The sequence below is a fragment of the Oncorhynchus tshawytscha genome, linkage group LG01, assembly GCF_018296145.1.
Source record: "Oncorhynchus tshawytscha isolate Ot180627B linkage group LG01, Otsh_v2.0, whole genome shotgun sequence".
In the NCBI taxonomy this organism is placed as follows: domain Eukaryota; kingdom Metazoa; phylum Chordata; class Actinopteri; order Salmoniformes; family Salmonidae; genus Oncorhynchus; species Oncorhynchus tshawytscha.
Window position 1 is genome coordinate 89779623 of NC_056429.1, and position 18641 is coordinate 89798263.

At 50.1% G+C, this 18641-nt stretch overlaps 1 protein-coding gene across 1 annotated transcript in view; it reads right to left on the reverse strand.

Annotated features, from left to right (window-relative positions):
* Positions 1 to 976: 976 nt before the first annotated feature.
* The window catches only part of LOC112234635 (piggyBac transposable element-derived protein 5), a 44002-nt gene continuing 26337 nt past the window's right edge, over positions 977 to 18641 (reverse strand). Inside the window, exons 4-7 of the mRNA XM_042327198.1 lie at positions 15986 to 16166; positions 13266 to 13463; positions 9399 to 9504; positions 977 to 1269 (exon numbers count right to left, since the gene is read on the reverse strand). Coding sequence (XP_042183132.1) covers positions 1074 to 1269; positions 9399 to 9504; positions 13266 to 13463; positions 15986 to 16166 — 681 coding nt within the window. The 3' untranslated portion in view covers positions 977 to 1073. The remainder of the gene's footprint in view (positions 1270 to 9398; positions 9505 to 13265; positions 13464 to 15985; positions 16167 to 18641) is intronic.

Genomic DNA, 18641 nt, shown 5'->3' on the forward strand with positions numbered 1-18641 from the left:
TTAAAATATGGTTTCATTTAAGGAATTACGTATTCCAGTGTCTACAATTGTAAAGAAAATATGTATTAGTGGGTGTGGTTAGTGTGCGTTAGTGGTTTGCGTGTGATAAACAGTGTGTGTTTGGGTACGTGTGAGACGTGAAAGTGTGTGTGAGTGTGTACACACGTGTTTGGGTACATGTGAGACATGACAGTGTGTGTTTGAGACGTGACAGTGTGTGTGTTAGTGTGTGAGACGTGACACTGTGTGTGTGTGTGTGTGTGTGTGTGTGTGTGTGTGAGAGAGAGTCGTGACAGTGTGTGTGTACGTGACAATGTGTGTGTACATGTGAGACGTGACAGTGTGTGTGTGTGTGTGCGCACGTGTGAGACGTGACAGTGTGTGTACGTGTGAGACGTGACAGTGTGTGTACGTGTGAGACGTGACAGTGTGTGTGTGTGTTCACGTGTGAGACATGACAGTGTGTGTTGGTACGTGTGAGACGTGACAGTGTGTGTGTGTTCACGTGTGAGACGTGACAGTGTGTGTGGGTACGTGTGAGACGTGACAGTGTGTGTGGGTACGTGTGAGACGTGACAGTGTGTGTGGGTACGTGTGAGACGTGACAGTGTGTGTGGGTACGTGTGAGACGTGACAGTGTGTGTGGGTACGTGTGAGACGTGACAGTGTGTGTGGGTACGTGTGAGACGTGACAGTGTGTGTGGGTACGTGTGAGACGTGACAGTGTGTGTGGGTACGTGTGTGACGTGAGTGTGGGTACGTGTGAGACGTGACAGTGTGTGTGGGTACGTGTGTGACGTGACAGTGTGTGTGGGTACGTGTGTGACGTGACGGTGTGTGTGGGTACGTGTGTGACGTGACGGTGTGTGTGGGTACGTGTGTGACGTGACGGTGTGTGTGGGTACGTGTGTGACGTGACGGTGTGTGTGGGTACGTGTGTGACGTGACTGTGTGTGGGTACGTGTGTGACGTGACGGTGTGTGTGGGTACGTGTGTGACGTGACGGTCTGTGTGGGTACGTGTGTGACGTGACGGTGTGTGTGGGTGTATATTATACAGATTACGTGGTCTCCTCACTGGGTGGGGGAGCAGTCATCTAAATCCAGCAGCTCCCTCACCAGTCTCTCACCAAACTGAGCTCGGCTGTAGCGCTTGATGTGGTAGGCATCGGACATCTTGTACAGAATATAGGCGTTGTTTATGGCGATGCTGATGGTCAGCCAGAACACCTGCTGCCACGTCTTGTTGGGCTTGTGGAAGATAAAATACCTGAAAGAAAATACCAAACCTGAGTGGCTAACTTGGATCTTGACAAATTGGTCATTTTATAATATGTGTCAGATGTATATCACATCCAGCTGATAATCTGAAATTAGACAGAGTTACGACGGACGGAAGGGCACATAGACTGACAGTTGGGAGGATATCTTGTCTCCATGACTAGGTGTGAGGCATTGGTTAGCGGTGAGGAGGTGCGATATTCAGCTAAAGTTCCGGTTTCTGGCTCTCCAGATGTAATCTGCAGTTCTGCACACCCACAAGTGTTATCCTTTGAGGTACAGAACAACATCTAATTACTGTCCAATCTCCAAACTAATTGGAGGCAGAGAGAGGTTAGAGAGGGAGAGAAGTAAGGTGACATTCTCCCTGGTGTGTGTGTTGAGCAATATGCCATCTATCACTCCTCTTGTCCCCTTAATTGAAGGCTTCTATCTTTGACCGGTGTTAACATCACTTGGCGCTGATTTCCATTTGGGACATAGGAATGCACCATGCTGTGCATATCAGTAGATTGCTAAATCATATTAATGCGATTCCTGAAACATTTCCTTCTCCAGGTGTTGGAAGATTGAATCTGGAGCACGGGGGGAGTCAGGCTGACTCTCTGTATTGCAGCATCGGGGGGAGTCAGGATGACTCTCTGTATAGCAGCACGGGGGGAGTCATGCTGACTCGCTGTATAGCAGCACGGGGGGAGTCATGCTGACTCTCTGTATAGCAGCACGGGGGAGTGAGAGTGACTCTGTACAGCAGCACGGGGGAGTCAGGCTGGCGCTCTGTACAGCAGCACGGGGAGTCAGGCTGACTCAGTGTATAGCAGCACAGGGGAGTGAGAGTGACTCTGTACAGCAGCACGGGGAGTCAGGCTGGCGCTCTGTACAGCAGCACGGGGGGAGTCAGGCTGGCGCTCTGTACAGCAGCACGGGGAGTCAGGCTGGCGCTCTGTACAGCAGCACGGGGGAGTCAGGCTGGCACTCTGTACAGCAGCACGGGGGAGTCAGGCGGGCGCTCTGTACAACAGCACGGGGGAGTCAGGCTGGCGCTCTGTACAACAGCACGGGGGAGTCAGGCTGACTCTCTGTACAGCAGCACCGGGGGAGTCAGGCTGACTCTCTGTATAGCAACACCGGGGGAGTCAGGCTGGCACTCTGTATTGCAGCATGGGGGTGTCAGGCTGACTCTCTGTATAGCAGCACCGAGGGGAGTCAGGCTGGCGCTCTGTATTGCAGCATGGGGGAGTCAGGCTGACTCTCTGTATAGCAGCACGGGGTGAGTCAGGCTGACTCTCTGTACTGCAGCACCGGGGGAGACAGGCTGGCGCTCTGTACAGCAGCACCGGGGAGTCGGGGTGACGCTCTGTACAGCAGCACCGGGGAGTCAGGCTGACTCTCTGTACAGCAGCACCGGGGAGTCAGGCTGACTCTCTGTACAGCAGCACCCGGGGGAGTCAGGCTGACTCTCTGTACAGCAGCACCGGGGAGTCAGGCTGACTCTCTGTACAGCAGCACCGGGGGAGTCAGGCTGACTCTCTGTACAGCAGCACCGGGGGAGTCAGGCTGACTCTCTGTACAGCAGCACCGGGGGAGTCAGGCTGACTCTCTGTACAGCAGCACCGGGGGGAGTCAGGCTGACTCTCTGTACAGCAGCACCGGGGGAGTCAGGCTGGCGCTCTGCATAGCAGCACCGGGGGAGTCAGGCTGACTCTCTGTACAGCAGCACCGGGGGAGTCACGCTGGCGCACTGTACAGCAGCACCGGGGAGTCAGGCTGGCGCTCTGTACAGCAGCACCGGGGAGTCCAGCTGACTCTCTGTGTAGTAGCACCGGGGGAGTCAGGCTGGCGCTCTGTACAGCAGCACCGGGGAGTCAGGCTGACTCTCTGTATTGCAGCACGGGGGAGTCAGGCTGACTCTCTGTATAGCAGCACCGGGGGAGCCAGGCTGGCGCTCTGTATAGCAGCACCGGGGGAGTCAGGCTGACTCTCTGTATAGCAGCACGGGGAGTCAGGCTGACTCTCTGTATTGCAGCACGGGGGGAGTCAGGCTGACTCTCTGTATTGCAGCACGGGGGAGTCAGGCTGACTCTCTGTATAGCAGCACCGGGGAGTTGGGCTGACTCTCTGTACAGCAGCACCGGGGAGTCGGGCTGACTCTCTGTACAGCAGCACCGGGGGAGTCAGGCTGACTCTCTGTACAGCAGCACCGGGGGAGTCAGGCTGACTCTCTGTACAGCAGCACCGGGGGAGTCAGGCTGACTCTCTGTACAGCAGCACCGGGGGAGTCAGGCTGACTCTCTGTACAGCAGCACCGGGGGAGTCAGGCTGACTCTCTGTACAGCAGCACCGGGGGAGTCAGGCTGACTCTCTGTAGAGCAGCACCCGAGGGAGTCAGGCTGGCATTCTGTATAGCAGCACCGGGGAGTCAGGCTGGCATTCTGTATAGCAGCACCGGGGGAGTCATGCTGACTCTCTGTATAGCAGCACCAGGGGGAGTCAGGCTGACTCTCTGTATAGCATCACCGGGGGAGTCAGGCTGACTCTCTCTATAGCATCACCGGGGTAGTCAGGCTGACTCTCTGTAGAACAGCACCGGGGGAGTCAGGCTGACGCTCTGTAGAATAGCACCGGGGGAGTCAAGCTGGCGCTCTGTATAGCAGCACCGGGGGAGTCAGGCTGACTCTCTGTATTGCAGCACGGGGGAGTCAGGCTGAATCTCTGCAGAGCAGCACCGGGGGAGTCAGGCTGACTCTCTGTACACAGCAGCAAGGGGGAGTCAGGCTGACTCTCCGTACAGCAGCACCGGGGGAGTCAGGCTGGCGCTCCGTATAGCAGCACCGGGGGAGTCAGGCTGGCGCTCTGCATAGCAGCACCGGGGGAGCCAGGCTGACTCTCTGTACAGCAGCACCGGGGGAGTCAGGCTGGCGCTCTGCATAGCAGCACCGGGGAGTCAGGCTGACTCTCTGTACAGCAGCACCGGGGGAGTCACGCTGGCGCACTGTACAGCAGCACCGGGGAGTCAGGCTGGCGCTCTGTACAGCAGCACCGGGGGAGTCAGGCTGACTCTCTGTGTAGTAGCACCGGGGGAGTCAGGCTGACTCTCTGTATTGCAGCACGGGGGAGTCAGGCTGACTCTCTGTATAGCAGCACCGGGGGAGCCAGGCTGGCGCTCTGTATAGCAGCACCGGGGGAGTCAGGCTGACTCTCTGTATAGCAGCACGGGGGAGTCAGGCTGACTCTCTGTATTGCAACGGGGGGAGTCAGGCTGACTCTCTGTATTGCAGCACGGGGAGTCAGGCTGACTCTCTGTATTGCAGCACGGGGGAGTCAGGCTGACTCTCTGTATAGCAGCACCGGGGGAGTTGGGCTGACTCTCTGTACAGCAGCACCGGGGAGTCAGGCTGACTCTCTGTACAGCAGCACCGGGGAGTCAGGCTGACTCTCTGTACAGCAGCACCGGGGGGAGTCAGGCTGACTCTCTGTATAGCAGCACCGGGGGGAGTCAGGCTGACTCTCTGTATAGCAGCACCGGGGGGAGTCAGGCTGACTCTCTGTATAGCATCACCGGGGGTAGTCAGGCTGACTCTCTGTAGAACAGCACCGGGGGGAGTCAGGCTGACGCTCTGTAGAATAGCACCGGGGGGAGTCAAGCTGGCGCTCTGTATAGCAGCACCGGGGGGAGTCAGGCTGACTCTCTGTATTGCAGCACGGGGGAGTCAGGCTGAATCTCTGCAGAGCAGCACCGGGGAGTCAGGCCGACTCTCTGTACGGCAGCACCGGGGGAGTCAGGCTGACTCTCTGTACAGCAGCAAGGGGGAGTCAGGCTGACTCTCTGTACAGCAGCACCGGGGGAGTCAGGCTGGCGCTCCGTATAGCAGCACCGGGGAGAGTCAGGCTGGCGCTCTGCATAGCAGCACCGGGGGAGTCAGGCTGACTCTCTGTACAGCAGCACCGGGGGAGTCACGCTGGCGCACTGTACAGCAGCACCGGGGGAGTCAGGCTGGCGCTCTGTACAGCAGCACCGGGGGAGTCAGGCTGACTCTCTGTGTAGTAGCACCGGGGGAGTCAGGCTGGCGCTCTGTACAGCAGCACCGGGGAGTCAGGCTGACTCTCTGTATTGCAGCACGGGGGAGTCAGGCTGACTCTCTGTATAGCAGCACCGGGGGAGCCAGGCTGGCGCTCTGTATAGCAGCACCGGGGGAGTCAGGCTGACTCTCTGTATAGCAGCACGGGGAGTCAGGCTGACTCTCTGTATTGCAGCACGGGGGAGTCAGGCTGACTCTCTGTATTGCAGCACGGGGGAGTCAGGCTGACTCTCTGTATAGCAGCACCGGGGAGTTGGGCTGACTCTCTGTACAGCAGCACCGGGGAGTCAGGCTGACTCTCTGTACAGCAGCACCGGGGGAGTCAGGCTGACTCTCTGTACAGCAGCACCGGGGGAGTCAGGCTGACTCTCTGTACAGCAGCACCGGGGGAGTCAGGCTGACTCTCTGTACAGCAGCACCGGGGGAGTCAGGCTGACTCTCTGTACAGCAGCACCGGGGAGTCAGGCTGACTCTCTGTACAGCAGCACCGGGGAGTCAGGCTGACTCTCTGTACAGCAGCACCGGGGGAGTCAGGCTGACTCTCTGTACAGCAGCACCGGGGAGTCAGGCTGACTCTCTGTATAGCAGCACCGGGGGAGTCAGGCTGACTCTCTGTATAGCAGCACCGGGGGAGTCAGGCTGACTCTCTGTATAGCATCACTGGGGGGGAGTCAGGCTGACTCTCTGTATAGCATCACCGGGGAGTCAGGCTGACTCTCTGTAGAACAGCACCGGGGGAGTCAGGCTGACGCTCTGTAGAATAGCACCGGGGGAGTCAAGCTGGCGCTCTGTATAGCAGCACCGGGGGAGTCAGGCTGACTCTCTGTATTGCAGCACGGGGGGAGTCAGGCTGAATCTCTGCAGAGCAGCACCGGGGGAGTCAGGCTGACTCTCTGTACAGCAGCAAGGGGGAGTCAGGCTGACTCTCCGTACAGCAGCACCGGGGGAGTCAGGCTGGCGCTCCGTATAGCAGCACCGGGGGAGTCAGGCTGGCGCTCTGCATAGCAGCACCGGGGGAGCCAGGCTGACTCTCTGTACAGCAGCACCGGGGGAGTCAGGCTGGCGCTCTCAGCAGCACCGGGGGAGTCAGGCTGACTCTCTGTACAGCAGCACCGGGGGAGTCACGCTGGCGCACTGTACAGCAGCACCGGGGAGTCAGGCTGGCGCTCTGTACAGCAGCACCGGGGAGTCAGGCTGACTCTCTGTGTAGTAGCACCGGGGAGTCAGGCTGACTCTCTGTATTGCAGCACGGGGAGTCAGGCTGACTCTCTGTATAGCAGCACCGGGGGAGCCAGGCTGGCGCTCTGTATAGCAGCACCGGGGAGTCAGGCTGACTCTCTGTATAGCAGCGAGGGGGGGAGTCAGGCTGACTCTCTGTATTGCAGCACGGGGGAGTCAGGCTGACTCTCTGTATTGCAGCACGGGGGGAGTCAGGCTGACTCTCTGTATTGCAGCACGGGGGGAGTCAGGCTGACTCTCTGTATAGCAGCACCGGGGGGAGTTGGGCTGACTCTCTGTACAGCAGCACCGGGGGGAGTCAGGCTGACTCTCTGTACAGCAGCACCGGGGGGAGTCAGGCTGACTCTCTGTACAGCAGCACCGGGGGGAGTCAGGCTGACTCTCTGTATAGCAGCACCGGGGGGAGTCAGGCTGACTCTCTGTATAGCAGCACCGGGGAGTCAGGCTGACTCTCTGTATAGCATCACCGGGGTAGTCAGGCTGACTCTCTGTAGAACAGCACCGGGGGAGTCAGGCTGACGCTCTGTAGAATAGCACCGGGGGAGTCAAGCTGGCGCTCTGTATAGCAGCACCGGGGGAGTCAGGCTGACTCTCTGTATTGCAGCACGGGGAGTCAGGCTGAATCTCTGCAGAGCAGCACCGGGGGAGTCAGGCCGACTCTCTGTACGGCAGCACCGGGGGAGTCAGGCTGACTCTCTGTACAGCAGCAAGGGGGAGTCAGGCTGACTCTCTGTACAGCAGCACCGGGGAGTCAGGCTGGCGCTCCGTATAGCAGCACCGGGGAGAGTCAGGCTGGCGCTCTGCATAGCAGCACCGGGGGAGTCAGGCTGACTCTCTGTACAGCAGCACCGGGGAGTCACGCTGGCGCACTGTACAGCAGCACCGGGGGAGTCAGGCTGGCGCTCTGTACAGCAGCACCGGGGGAGTCAGGCTGACTCTCTGTGTCGTAGCACCGGGGAGTCAGGCTGGCGCTCTGTACAGCAGCACCGGGGGAGTCAGGCTGACTCTCTGTATTGCAGCACGGGGGGAGTCAGGCTGACTCTCTGTATAGCAGCACCGGGGGAGCCAGGCTGGCGCTCTGTATAGCAGCACCGGGGAGTCAGGCTGACTCTCTGTATAGCAGCACGGGGAGTCAGGCTGACTCTCTGTATTGCAGCACGGGGAGTCAGGCTGACTCTCTGTATTGCAGCACGGGGGAGTCAGGCTGACTCTCTGTATAGCAGCACCGGGGAGTTGGGCTGACTCTCTGTACAGCAGCACCGGGGAGTCAGGCTGACTCTCTGTACAGCAGCACCGGGGAGTCAGGCTGACTCTCTGTACAGCAGCACCGGGGAGTCAGGCTGACTCTCTGTACAGCAGCACCGGGGAGTCAGGCTGACTCTCTGTACAGCAGCACCGGGGGAGTCAGGCTGACTCTCTGTACAGCAGCACCGGGGAGTCAGGCTGACTCTCTGTACAGCAGCACCGGGGAGTCAGGCTGACTCTCTGTACAGCAGCACCGGGGGAGTCAGGCTGACTCTCTGTATAGCAGCACCGGGGGGAGTCAGGCTGACTCTCTGTATAGCAGCACCGGGGGGAGTCAGGCTGACTCTCTGTATAGCATCACTGGGGGGAGTCAGGCTGACTCTCTGTATAGCATCACCGGGGGGAGTCAGGCTGACTCTCTGTAGAACAGCACCGGGGGAGTCAGGCTGACGCTCTGTAGAATAGCACCGGGGGAGTCAAGCTGGCGCTCTGTATAGCAGCACCGGGGGAGTCAGGCTGACTCTCTGTATTGCAGCACGGGGGAGTCAGGCTGAATCTCTGCAGAGCAGCACCGGGGGAGTCAGGCCGACTCTCTGTATAGCAGCACCGGGGGAGTCAGGCTGACTCTCTGTACAGCAGCACGGGGGGAGTCAGGCTGACTCTCCGTACAGCAGCACCGGGGGGAGTCAGGCTGGCGCTCTGTATAGCAGCACCGGGAGGAGCCAGGCTGACTCTCTGTATAGCAGCACGGGGGGAGTCAGGCTGACTCTCTGTACAGCAGCACCGGGAGGAGTCACGCTGGCGCACTGTACAGTAGCACCGGGGGAGTCAGGCTGGCGCTCTGTATAGCAGCACGGGGGAGTCAGGCTGACTCTCTGTATAGCAGCACCGGGAGGAGTCAGGCTGACTCTCTGTATAGCAACACGGGGGAGTTATGCTGACTCTCTGTACAGCAACACGGGGGAGTCAGGCTGACTCTCTGTACAGCAACACGGGGGGAGTCAGGCTGACTCTCTGTATAGCAGCACGGGGGGAGTCAGGCTGACTCTCTTCATAGCAGCTCGGGGGAGGGGTCCGGCTGGCGCTCTGTATAGCAGCACCGGGGGGAGTCAGGCTGACTCTCTGTATAGCAGCACCGGGGGAAGGTTTATAGCTGACACAGCTATCATGTCCCAATGAAGCCGTAGGGACCTCGCAATATTCATGAATTTGGAACAGCATAATACTTTGCCATATTAAAATAATTTCACTAGACCAACAGTAATCCAGGACGGCAGACTCATGGAGAGCTACTGGGTAGGCATGTTTTTGCTCCAACCTCGTAACACAGCTGATTCAGCTTATCAATGTCCTTGTTAGCAGCTAGTAGAATCAGGTGTGCTATAGCTAGGGTTGGAGCAAAAGCCCTGTAGATTCTCAGGAGACGGGTTGGCCAGCCCTGTGCTATGATGATGAACATTGATATAGGCAAACACCTTTCTCCCAGGATGACAAATTAGTACAAATTACTACAATAGATCCAGTATGTCAACTAGTGGGCTAATTAGTGACTCACTTGCTGTACTTGTCGTCATACTTGCAGATGTAGCTGAGGTGTGCAGCGAAGGCCTCCACAGCCAGCGGACAGGGAATCTCACCACTTTTCCTCTTGATGATCACCCCTGGAACCCAACACATGACTCAGAGAAGGCGAATGGGAGCTGAAACCCAACACATGACTCAGAGAAGGCTAATGGGAGCTGGAACACAACACAACTCAGAGAAGGCTAATGGGAGCTGGAACCCAACACATGACTCAGAGAAGGCTAATGGGAGCTGGAACACAACACAACTCAGAGAAGTCTAATGGGAGCTGTAACCCAACACATGACTCAGAGAAGGCTAATGGGAGCTGGAACACAACACAACTCAGAGAAGGCTAATGGGAGCTGGAACACAACACATGACTCAGAGAAGTCTAATGGGAGCTGGAACCCAACACATGACTCAGAGAAGGCTAATGGGAGCTAGAACCCAACACAACTCAAAGAAGGCTAATGGGAGCTGGAACACAACACAACTCATAGAAGGCTAATGGGAGCTGGAACACAACACAACTCATAGAAGGCTAATGGGAGCTGGAACACAACACATGACTCAGAGAAGTCTAATGGGAGCTGGAACCCAACATATGACTCAGAGAAGTCTAATGGGAGCTGTAACCCAACACATGACTCAGAGAAGGCTAATGGGAGCTGGAACACAACACAACTCATAGAAGGCTAATGGGAGCTGGAACACAACACATGACTCAGAGAAGTCTAATGGGAGCTGTAACCCAACACATGACTCAGAGAAGGCTAATGGGAGCTGGAACACAACACAACTCATAGAAGGCTAATGGGAGCTGGAACACAACACATGACTCAGAGATGTCTAATGGGAGCTGGAACCCAACACATGACTCAGGGAAGTCTAATGGGAGCTGGAACACAACACATGACTCAGAGATGTCTAATGGGAGCTGGAACACAACACATGACTCAGAGAAGTCTAATGGGAGCTGGAACCCAACACATGACTCAGAGAAGTCTAATGGGAGCTGGAACCCAACACATGACTCAGAGAAGTCTAATGGGAGCTGGAACCCAACACATGACTCAGAGAAGTCTAATGGGAGCTGGAACACAACACATGACTCAGAGAAGTCTAATGGGAGCTGGAACCCAACACAACTCAGAGAAGGATAATGGGAGCTGGAACACAACACATGACTCAGAGAAGTCTAATGGGAGCTGGAACACAACACATGACTCAGAGAAGTCTAATGGGAGCTGGAACACAACACATGACTCAGAGAAGTCTAATGGGAGCTGGAACCCAACACATGACTCAGGGAAGTCTATTGGGAGCTGGAACACAACACATGACTCAGAGAAGTCTAATGGGAGCTGGAACCCAACACAACTCAGAGAAGGATAATGGGAGCTGGAACACAACACATGACTCAGAGAAGTCTAATGGGAGCTGGAACACAACACATGACTCAGAGAAGTCTAATGGGAGCTGGAACACAACACATGACTCAGAGAAGTCTAATGGGAGCTGGAACCCAACACATGACTCAGGGAAGTCTAATGGGAGCTGGAACACAACACATGACTCAGAGAAGTCTAATGGGAGCTGGAACCCAACACAACTCAGAGAAGGATAATGGGAGCTGGAACACAACACATGACTCAGAGAAGTCTAATGGGAGCTGGAACACAACACATGACTCAGAGATGTCTAATGGGAGCTGGAACACAACACATGACTCAGAGAAGGATAATGGGAGCTGGAACACAACACATGACTCAGAGAAGTCTAATGGGAGCTGGAACACAACACATGACTCAGAGATGTCTAATGGGAGCTGGAACACAACACATGACTCAGAGAAGTCTAATGGGAGCTGGAACACAACACATGACTCAGAGAAGTCTAATGGGAGCTGGAACACAACACATGACTCAGAGATGTCTAATGGGAGCTGGAACACAACACATGACTCAGAGAAGTCTAATGGGAGCTGGAACACAACACATGACTCAGAGAAGTCTAATGGGAGCTGGAACACAACACATGACTCAGAGAAGTCTAATGGGAGCTGGAACCCAACACAACTCAGAGAAGGATAATGGGAGCTGGAACACAACACATGACTCAGAGAAGTCTAATGGGAGCTGGAACACAACACATGACTCAGAGATGTCTAATGGGAGCTGGAACATAACACATGACTCAGAGAAGTCTAATGGGAGCTGGAACACAACACATGACTCAGAGAAGTCTAATGGGAGCTGGAACACAACACATGACTCAGAGAAGTCTAATGGGAGCTGGAACACAACACATGACTCAGAGAAGTCTAATGGGAGCTGGAACACAACACATGACTCAGAGATGTCTAATGGGAGCTGGAACATAACACATGACTCAGAGAAGTCTAATGGGAGCTGGAACACAACACATGACTCAGAGAAGTCTAATGGGAGCTGGAACACAACACATGACTCAGAGAAGTCTAATGGGAGCTGGAACACAACACATGACTCAGAGAAGTCTAATGGGAGCTGGAACACAACACATGACTCAGAGAAGTCTAATGGGAGAGGGAATCAAATTTCACGGAGTTAAAAACAGAAGTATCATGTAAACAGATGTTCAGACTCTGACAAAGTACAATACAGGTGAAATTTGGGGCATAATATCTTAACAGTAAAGTATAGCCTATCTGTAACTGGATAAAGAGTGATGCTGTGCATAACTAAACTGCAGGCCTCAAAATCACATTTTGATGGTTTCTCACTATAGCGCCAAAATAACCAATATATTCTGCAGAAAATACCTTGATCTGAAACAAGAAAAACAGGACTGAGTGCTTACTAGCATAGCTAGGAGAAACGCATTTTAAAAAGTATCAACCCAATACCCAAAATAAACTGATTACAGGTGAAGCACCACATGAAAAATAGATGAACATGAGGAGTTAGTGTAATTATGGAGGTAGCTGCGAGGGAACGAGTAATACCTACATCCTCTCTTGGATTCATTCAGATTGGGTAGATTTTCCAACATTAATAATGCAGCTTTTGTTTATTTGCATGTTTTTATTTGATTTAGCCTTGATTTAACTAGGTAAGTCAGTTAAGAACAAATTCTTATTTACAATGACGGCCTACAGCGGGCCGACCCGGACGACGCTGGGCCAATTGTCCCTATGGAACTCCCAATCACGTCCGGTTGTGATTCAGCCTGGAATCAAACTAGGGTCTGTAGTGACGCCTCTACCACTGAGATGCAGTGCCTTAGACCGCTGCGCCACTCGGGAGTGGAAATATTAACTCTCCATCGATTCCACTCATTTACTCTGGATCCATGCTGTTTATCTATCCAGATATAATGCATTTTCTCACCTCTTATTTTACAAATGGGATTTAATGTGTTTGAGGTGAGAAACCTTTTCACATGCCAAACAGGGATTTTCTCATTATCTCTGATCATCACTCCATCCTCATACAGGGAGAGAGAATGATGAGGTGTTTCATGACAGTTCCCCAGCAGTCTACAGGGTAGATTATGAGTGCATTAACACCTAGGAGTTACTTTGATCTGGGAAATCCACATCATGTCAATGGTGGGTGGTGACTCATTTTGTATCAGTCAGCCCTAAAGAGCTTCATATTGATGCTCCATTTCAGAACATTCTAGTGATGCAGTAGGTTGACATGATCAAAATAAGGAGAAACGTTTTGCTTTCAAATTGAAGGCAGTTCACCACAAATCTATGCCCATGATTGAACACAGTTTAAACATCCACCTGAACGTATCTTCTGAATGAAAAGGTATGAAAAAGAAAACGTTGTTAATATAACACTGGTTGCAGAGCGGGAGTCCTCACCTTCCTTGGTGGGTGAGTAGGCGTTGGTAAGGAAGCGGAAGTGTCCCTTGTTGTACCAGCTGATGAGGGAGGTGTTGCCTCTCATCATGCTGCGGGACTGGCCTCTCTGCTGTGGGCTCTCAGGGTTCACCAGCATGCACTGGGGCAGGCCGGTGCAGTCACTCTTCCTGGTGCTCAGCAGCCCACAGCAGTAGATCTCTGGTAGAGGACAAACACACAACTTTAGACATCTGGGTCACGTTCAGGTTGGTGCAACATACAAAAAGGATTTTCAGCTAAATGTTCCACCACACTGCTAAATCTACTTCTGTGTGCACAATGTAATGTACTTGTGGGTGCTTTGATCCTGATGGGTGCTGAATATAACCCTCTTCTTTCCTATAACCCACCCTCCTGCTGTAATGAGAGATGGCGCAGATTAGGCTAGACAAAGTTGAATTACTGTTTAACGGATGCCCCGCCTCACTTTTCTCCATACACCGAAAAAAAATCTGATGTTATTTTTTGGCCAACGCGGCTCTTTGTTTATCATGCACTGTCCGCTCTCATTGATGCCCAAGAGACCAAGCAGCCTCAGATCATGTGCAGGCCTCGGAATGGACAGTGAAACACACGTGCAGATGTTTAATTTCTCTCTCATGCAGTCATGGCTGAAGCCAGTGCAAATTCCAACTATTTGTGTCCAGGTTAAACGTGGGACGTCCCTCATTATAAACAAACAGTTGGTTAAATACATTGTTTTATTGCATCATTTTCAGATCTATTAGAAGCAAATAATAGACGAAACAATGTAATTTCACCAATTGACTGGCCAGAGATCAGGGCATTCATCAGCAAAGACACAATGCAAACGGATAGTTATTTTAGACAACCAAATTGAACTCAAAATGATTCATGAATTGAAGTGTGTCAGCTGTATGGTGATTTGCGATTCATAACTTACATTTTACCGGTACGACCAGTAGTAGTAAACCAACTGATAACACCACGACGGAATGCGTTTGAAGTGATGATGCGCCGCGGAGAACAGCTAGCAAGGCCAGCAAAGTACATCGCCAGTCCACGTACACACTTTGTGCAGATCAGCAGGTGGGGGCTTTTCGTGGCAGCAAGACGAGACAATCTAAGGAGGATGTGGTCAGCAAAGTTACTGGGCTCGAAGGTACTGGGCTCTAATTTTCGGAACCCAAACCGGCTGCGCGCGTGCACCATCGTGCATAAATGTATTTTGTCCCCCTACACCAAACGCGATCACGACACGCAGGTTAAATAGCAAAACAAACTCTGAACCAATGACATTAATTTGGGGACAGTTCGAAAAGCATTAAACATGTATGGCAATTTAGCTAGTTAGCTTGCACACTTGCTAGCTAATTTGTCCTATTAAGCTAGCTTGCTTTTGCTATCCAATTTGTCCTGGGATATAAACATTGAGTTGTTATTTTACCTGAAATGCACAAGGTCCTCTACTCCGCCAATTAATCCACACATAAAACGGCCAACCGAATTGTTTCTAGCCATCTCTCCTCCTTCCAGGCTTTTTCATCTTTGAATTTAAATGGTGATTGGCAGTGTGGGTGCAATAACGGAATAACTTGGATTTCGAAATGTATTTTGCGACGCTCACGCACGCGACGTGTCCGTTCTGGTCAGCATGTAATGTATCTTTTCCAATGCTACATTACATTTGGCAGACCTAACTTCATTGACCATCTTTCTACAAGGCCTACTAGTCAATGAGAGGCCTAATCATATTTGTAGGAATATTTTGTTAATGCCTAGGCTAAAGAGATGCATTCACATAATTAACTCATTATTATGCAACATTTTAAATTTGATTACAATTATTTATTGTCAATTATTCTTGAATTTGTTAGGCTATACAATTAAGTAGATTAATGAACTGATAATACATTCATACATTCATACATCATTTCATTTTTTAATATGATAGGATGTATAATAGAATGCAATATTCTATGTGAATAATGTTCATTACTGTTCATTTGTGTATTCATAATAATAATAATCGCAAAATCTGTCTGAAATTGAATATTTCGCCTATCGTTCATGCCATATAGCCTAGGACAATGTTGTAAAGTACTGTTTTTCCTTATCCACCTAATGAACTAATTTGATTTTTTCGCTCGCTCGCCTCACTTTTCTGGGGGGAAAATCTGTTAAACAGTGAATCAATTTTGTCTGGCCTTACAGGTGCTCAGTCAGTGTTGAGATTGAGAGCAGAGGATAAAGCCTAGTGGAGGGCACTGAGAACAGACTCTCCCTCTACCACCTCTTACTCAACAAGGGGTGAACGAAAGACTGTTTCGTTCACAGAGCTGTTTGCTCTGTTCATTAACAATAGGATGAACTGGTGCTCTCGGTTTCCAAAATAAGAATCAGGAGAATTTAATGTACGTCATCTTCACAGTTTACTGTATGGCCAGTTACGCAGCTTAGTGGGTGGTAGGCATGGAAGCAGAATACACACAATTTACATATTGGTTCTCAGGGAAGTCTCAAGGTGAACTTCAATTGACAGTCTTCAATTTCAGTGCTACAGTAGCCGGAGGTCGTTTATGGTAATTAAAAACGGAAGAGGATCAGCAGGAAGGAGATTACAATACTGTAAAGAGAGAGAGGGCAGAGAGAGTGAAAGAGAGGAAAGAGGTGGATGGAAAGAATGAGGAGTAAAGAGATAAATGGGATGAAAGATCTACCCTGTTTCTCAAACTCCTGGTACAGGTTGAGGCTGGTGATGCTGGGCCCGGTGAAGATGATGCTGTTGCGGCCTGAGAGGTTCTGACACAGCTGTTTGGCCACCATACTGTGGAGCTGAGGCTTGTTCTTCAGGGTGGCCAATCCATCAGGACCCTGGCCCTCCTTCAGATGCACATAGATCTGGAAGAGAGACAGAGACAGTCAATACCACCACAATCAGGTATCCTAGTGTTTAAGAGCATTGGGCCAGTAACCAAAAGGTCACTGGTTCGATTCCCTTGAGCCGATAAGGCAAAAAAAAAACACAAAAAACGGTCAATATGACCTTGAGCAAGGCACTAATACTAACCCTGTAGTTTTCCATTGACAATACTACTAACCCTGTAGTTTTCCATTGACAATACTACTAACCCTGTAGTTTTCCATTGACAATACTACTAACCCTGTAGTTTTCCATTGACAATACTACTAACCCTGTAGTTTTCTATTGGCAATACTACTAAACCTGTAGTTTTCCATTGGCAATACTACTAACCCTGTAGTTTTCCATTGACAATACTACTAACCCTGTAGTTTTCCATTGACAATACTACTAACCCTGTAGTTTTCCATTGACAATACTACTAACCCTGTAGTTTTCCATTGACAATAATACTAACCCTGTAGTTTTCCATTGACAATACTACTAACCCTGTAGTTTTCCATTGACAATACTACTAACCCTGTAGTTTTCCATTGACAATACTACTAACCCTGTAGTTTTCCATTGACAATACTACTAACCCTGTAGTTTTCCATTGACAATACTACTAACCCTGTAGTTTTCTATTGACAATACTACTAACCCTGTAGTTTTCCATTGACAATACTACTAACCCTGTAGTTTTCCATTGACAATACTACTAACCCTGTAGTTTTCTATTGACAATACTACTAACCCTGTAGTTTTCCATTGACAATACTACTAACCCTGTAGTTTTCCATTGACAATAATACTAACCCTGTTGTTTTCTATTGACAATACTACTAACCCCGTAGTTCTCCATTGACAATACTACTAACCCTGTAGTTTTTCATTGACAATACTACTAACCCTGTAGTTTTCCATTGACAATACTACTAACCCTGTAGTTTTCCATTGACAATAATACTAACCTTGTAGTTTTCCATTGACAATAATACTAACCCTGTAGTTTTCATTGACAATAATACTAACCCTGTAGTTTTCCATTGACAATACTACTAACCCTGTAGTTTTCTATTGACAATACTACTAACCCTGTAGTTTTCCATTGACAATACTACTAACCCTGTAGTTTTCCATTGACAATAATACTAACCCTGTTGTTTTCTATTGACAATACTACTAACCCCGTAGTTCTCCATTGACAATACTACTAACCCTGTAGTTTTTCATTGACAATACTACTAACCCTGTAGTTTTCCATTGACAATACTACTAACCCTGTAGTTTTCCATTGACAATAATACTAACCTTGTAGTTTTCCATTGACAATAATACTAACCCTGTAGTTTTCATTGACAATAATACTAACCCTGTAGTTTTCCATTGACAATACTACTAACCCCGTAGTTCTCCATTGACAATACTACTAACCCCGTAGTTTTCTATTGACAATAATACTAACCCTGTAGTTTTCTATTGACAATAATACTAACCCTGTAGTTTTCCATTGACAATACTACTAACCCTGTTGTTTTCCATTGACAATACTACTAACCCTGTTGTTTTCTATTGACAATACTACTAACCCCGTAGTTCTCCATTGACAATACTACTAACCCTGTAGTTTTCCATTGACAATAATACTAACCCTGTAGTTTTCCATTGACAATAATACTAACCCTGTTGTTTTCTATTGACAATACTACTAACCCCGTAGTTCTCCATTGACAATACTACTAACCCTGTAGTTTTCCATTGACAATACTACTAACCCTGTAGTTTTCCATTGACAATACTACTAACCCTGTAGTTTTCCATTGACAATAATACTAACCCTGTAGTTTTCCATTGACAATAATACTAACCCTGTAGTTTTCCATTGACAATAATACTAACCCTGTAGTTTTCTATTGACAATACTACTGACCCTGTAGTTTTCCATTGACAATAATACTAACCCTGTAGTTTTCCATTGACAATAATACTAACCCTGTAGTTTTCCATTGACAATAATACTAACCCTGTAGTTTTCCATTGACAATACTACTAACCCCGTAGTTCTCCATTGACAATACTACTAACCCCGTAGTTTTCTATTGACAATAATACTAACCCTGTAGTTTTCTATTGACAATAATACTAACCCTGTAGTTTTCCATTGACAATACTACTGACCCTGTAGTTTTCCATTGACAATACTACTAACCCTGTTGTTTTCCATTGACAATACTACTAACCCTGTAGTTTTCTATTGACAATACTACTAACCCTGTCGTTTTCTATTGACAATAATACTAACCCTGTTGTTTTCTATTGACAATACTACTAACCCCGTAGTTCTCCATTGACAATACTACTAACCCTGTAGTTTTCCATTGACAATACTACTAACCCTGTAGTTTTCCATTGACAATACTACTAACCCTGTAGTTTTCCATTGACAATAATACTAACCCTGTTGTTTTCTA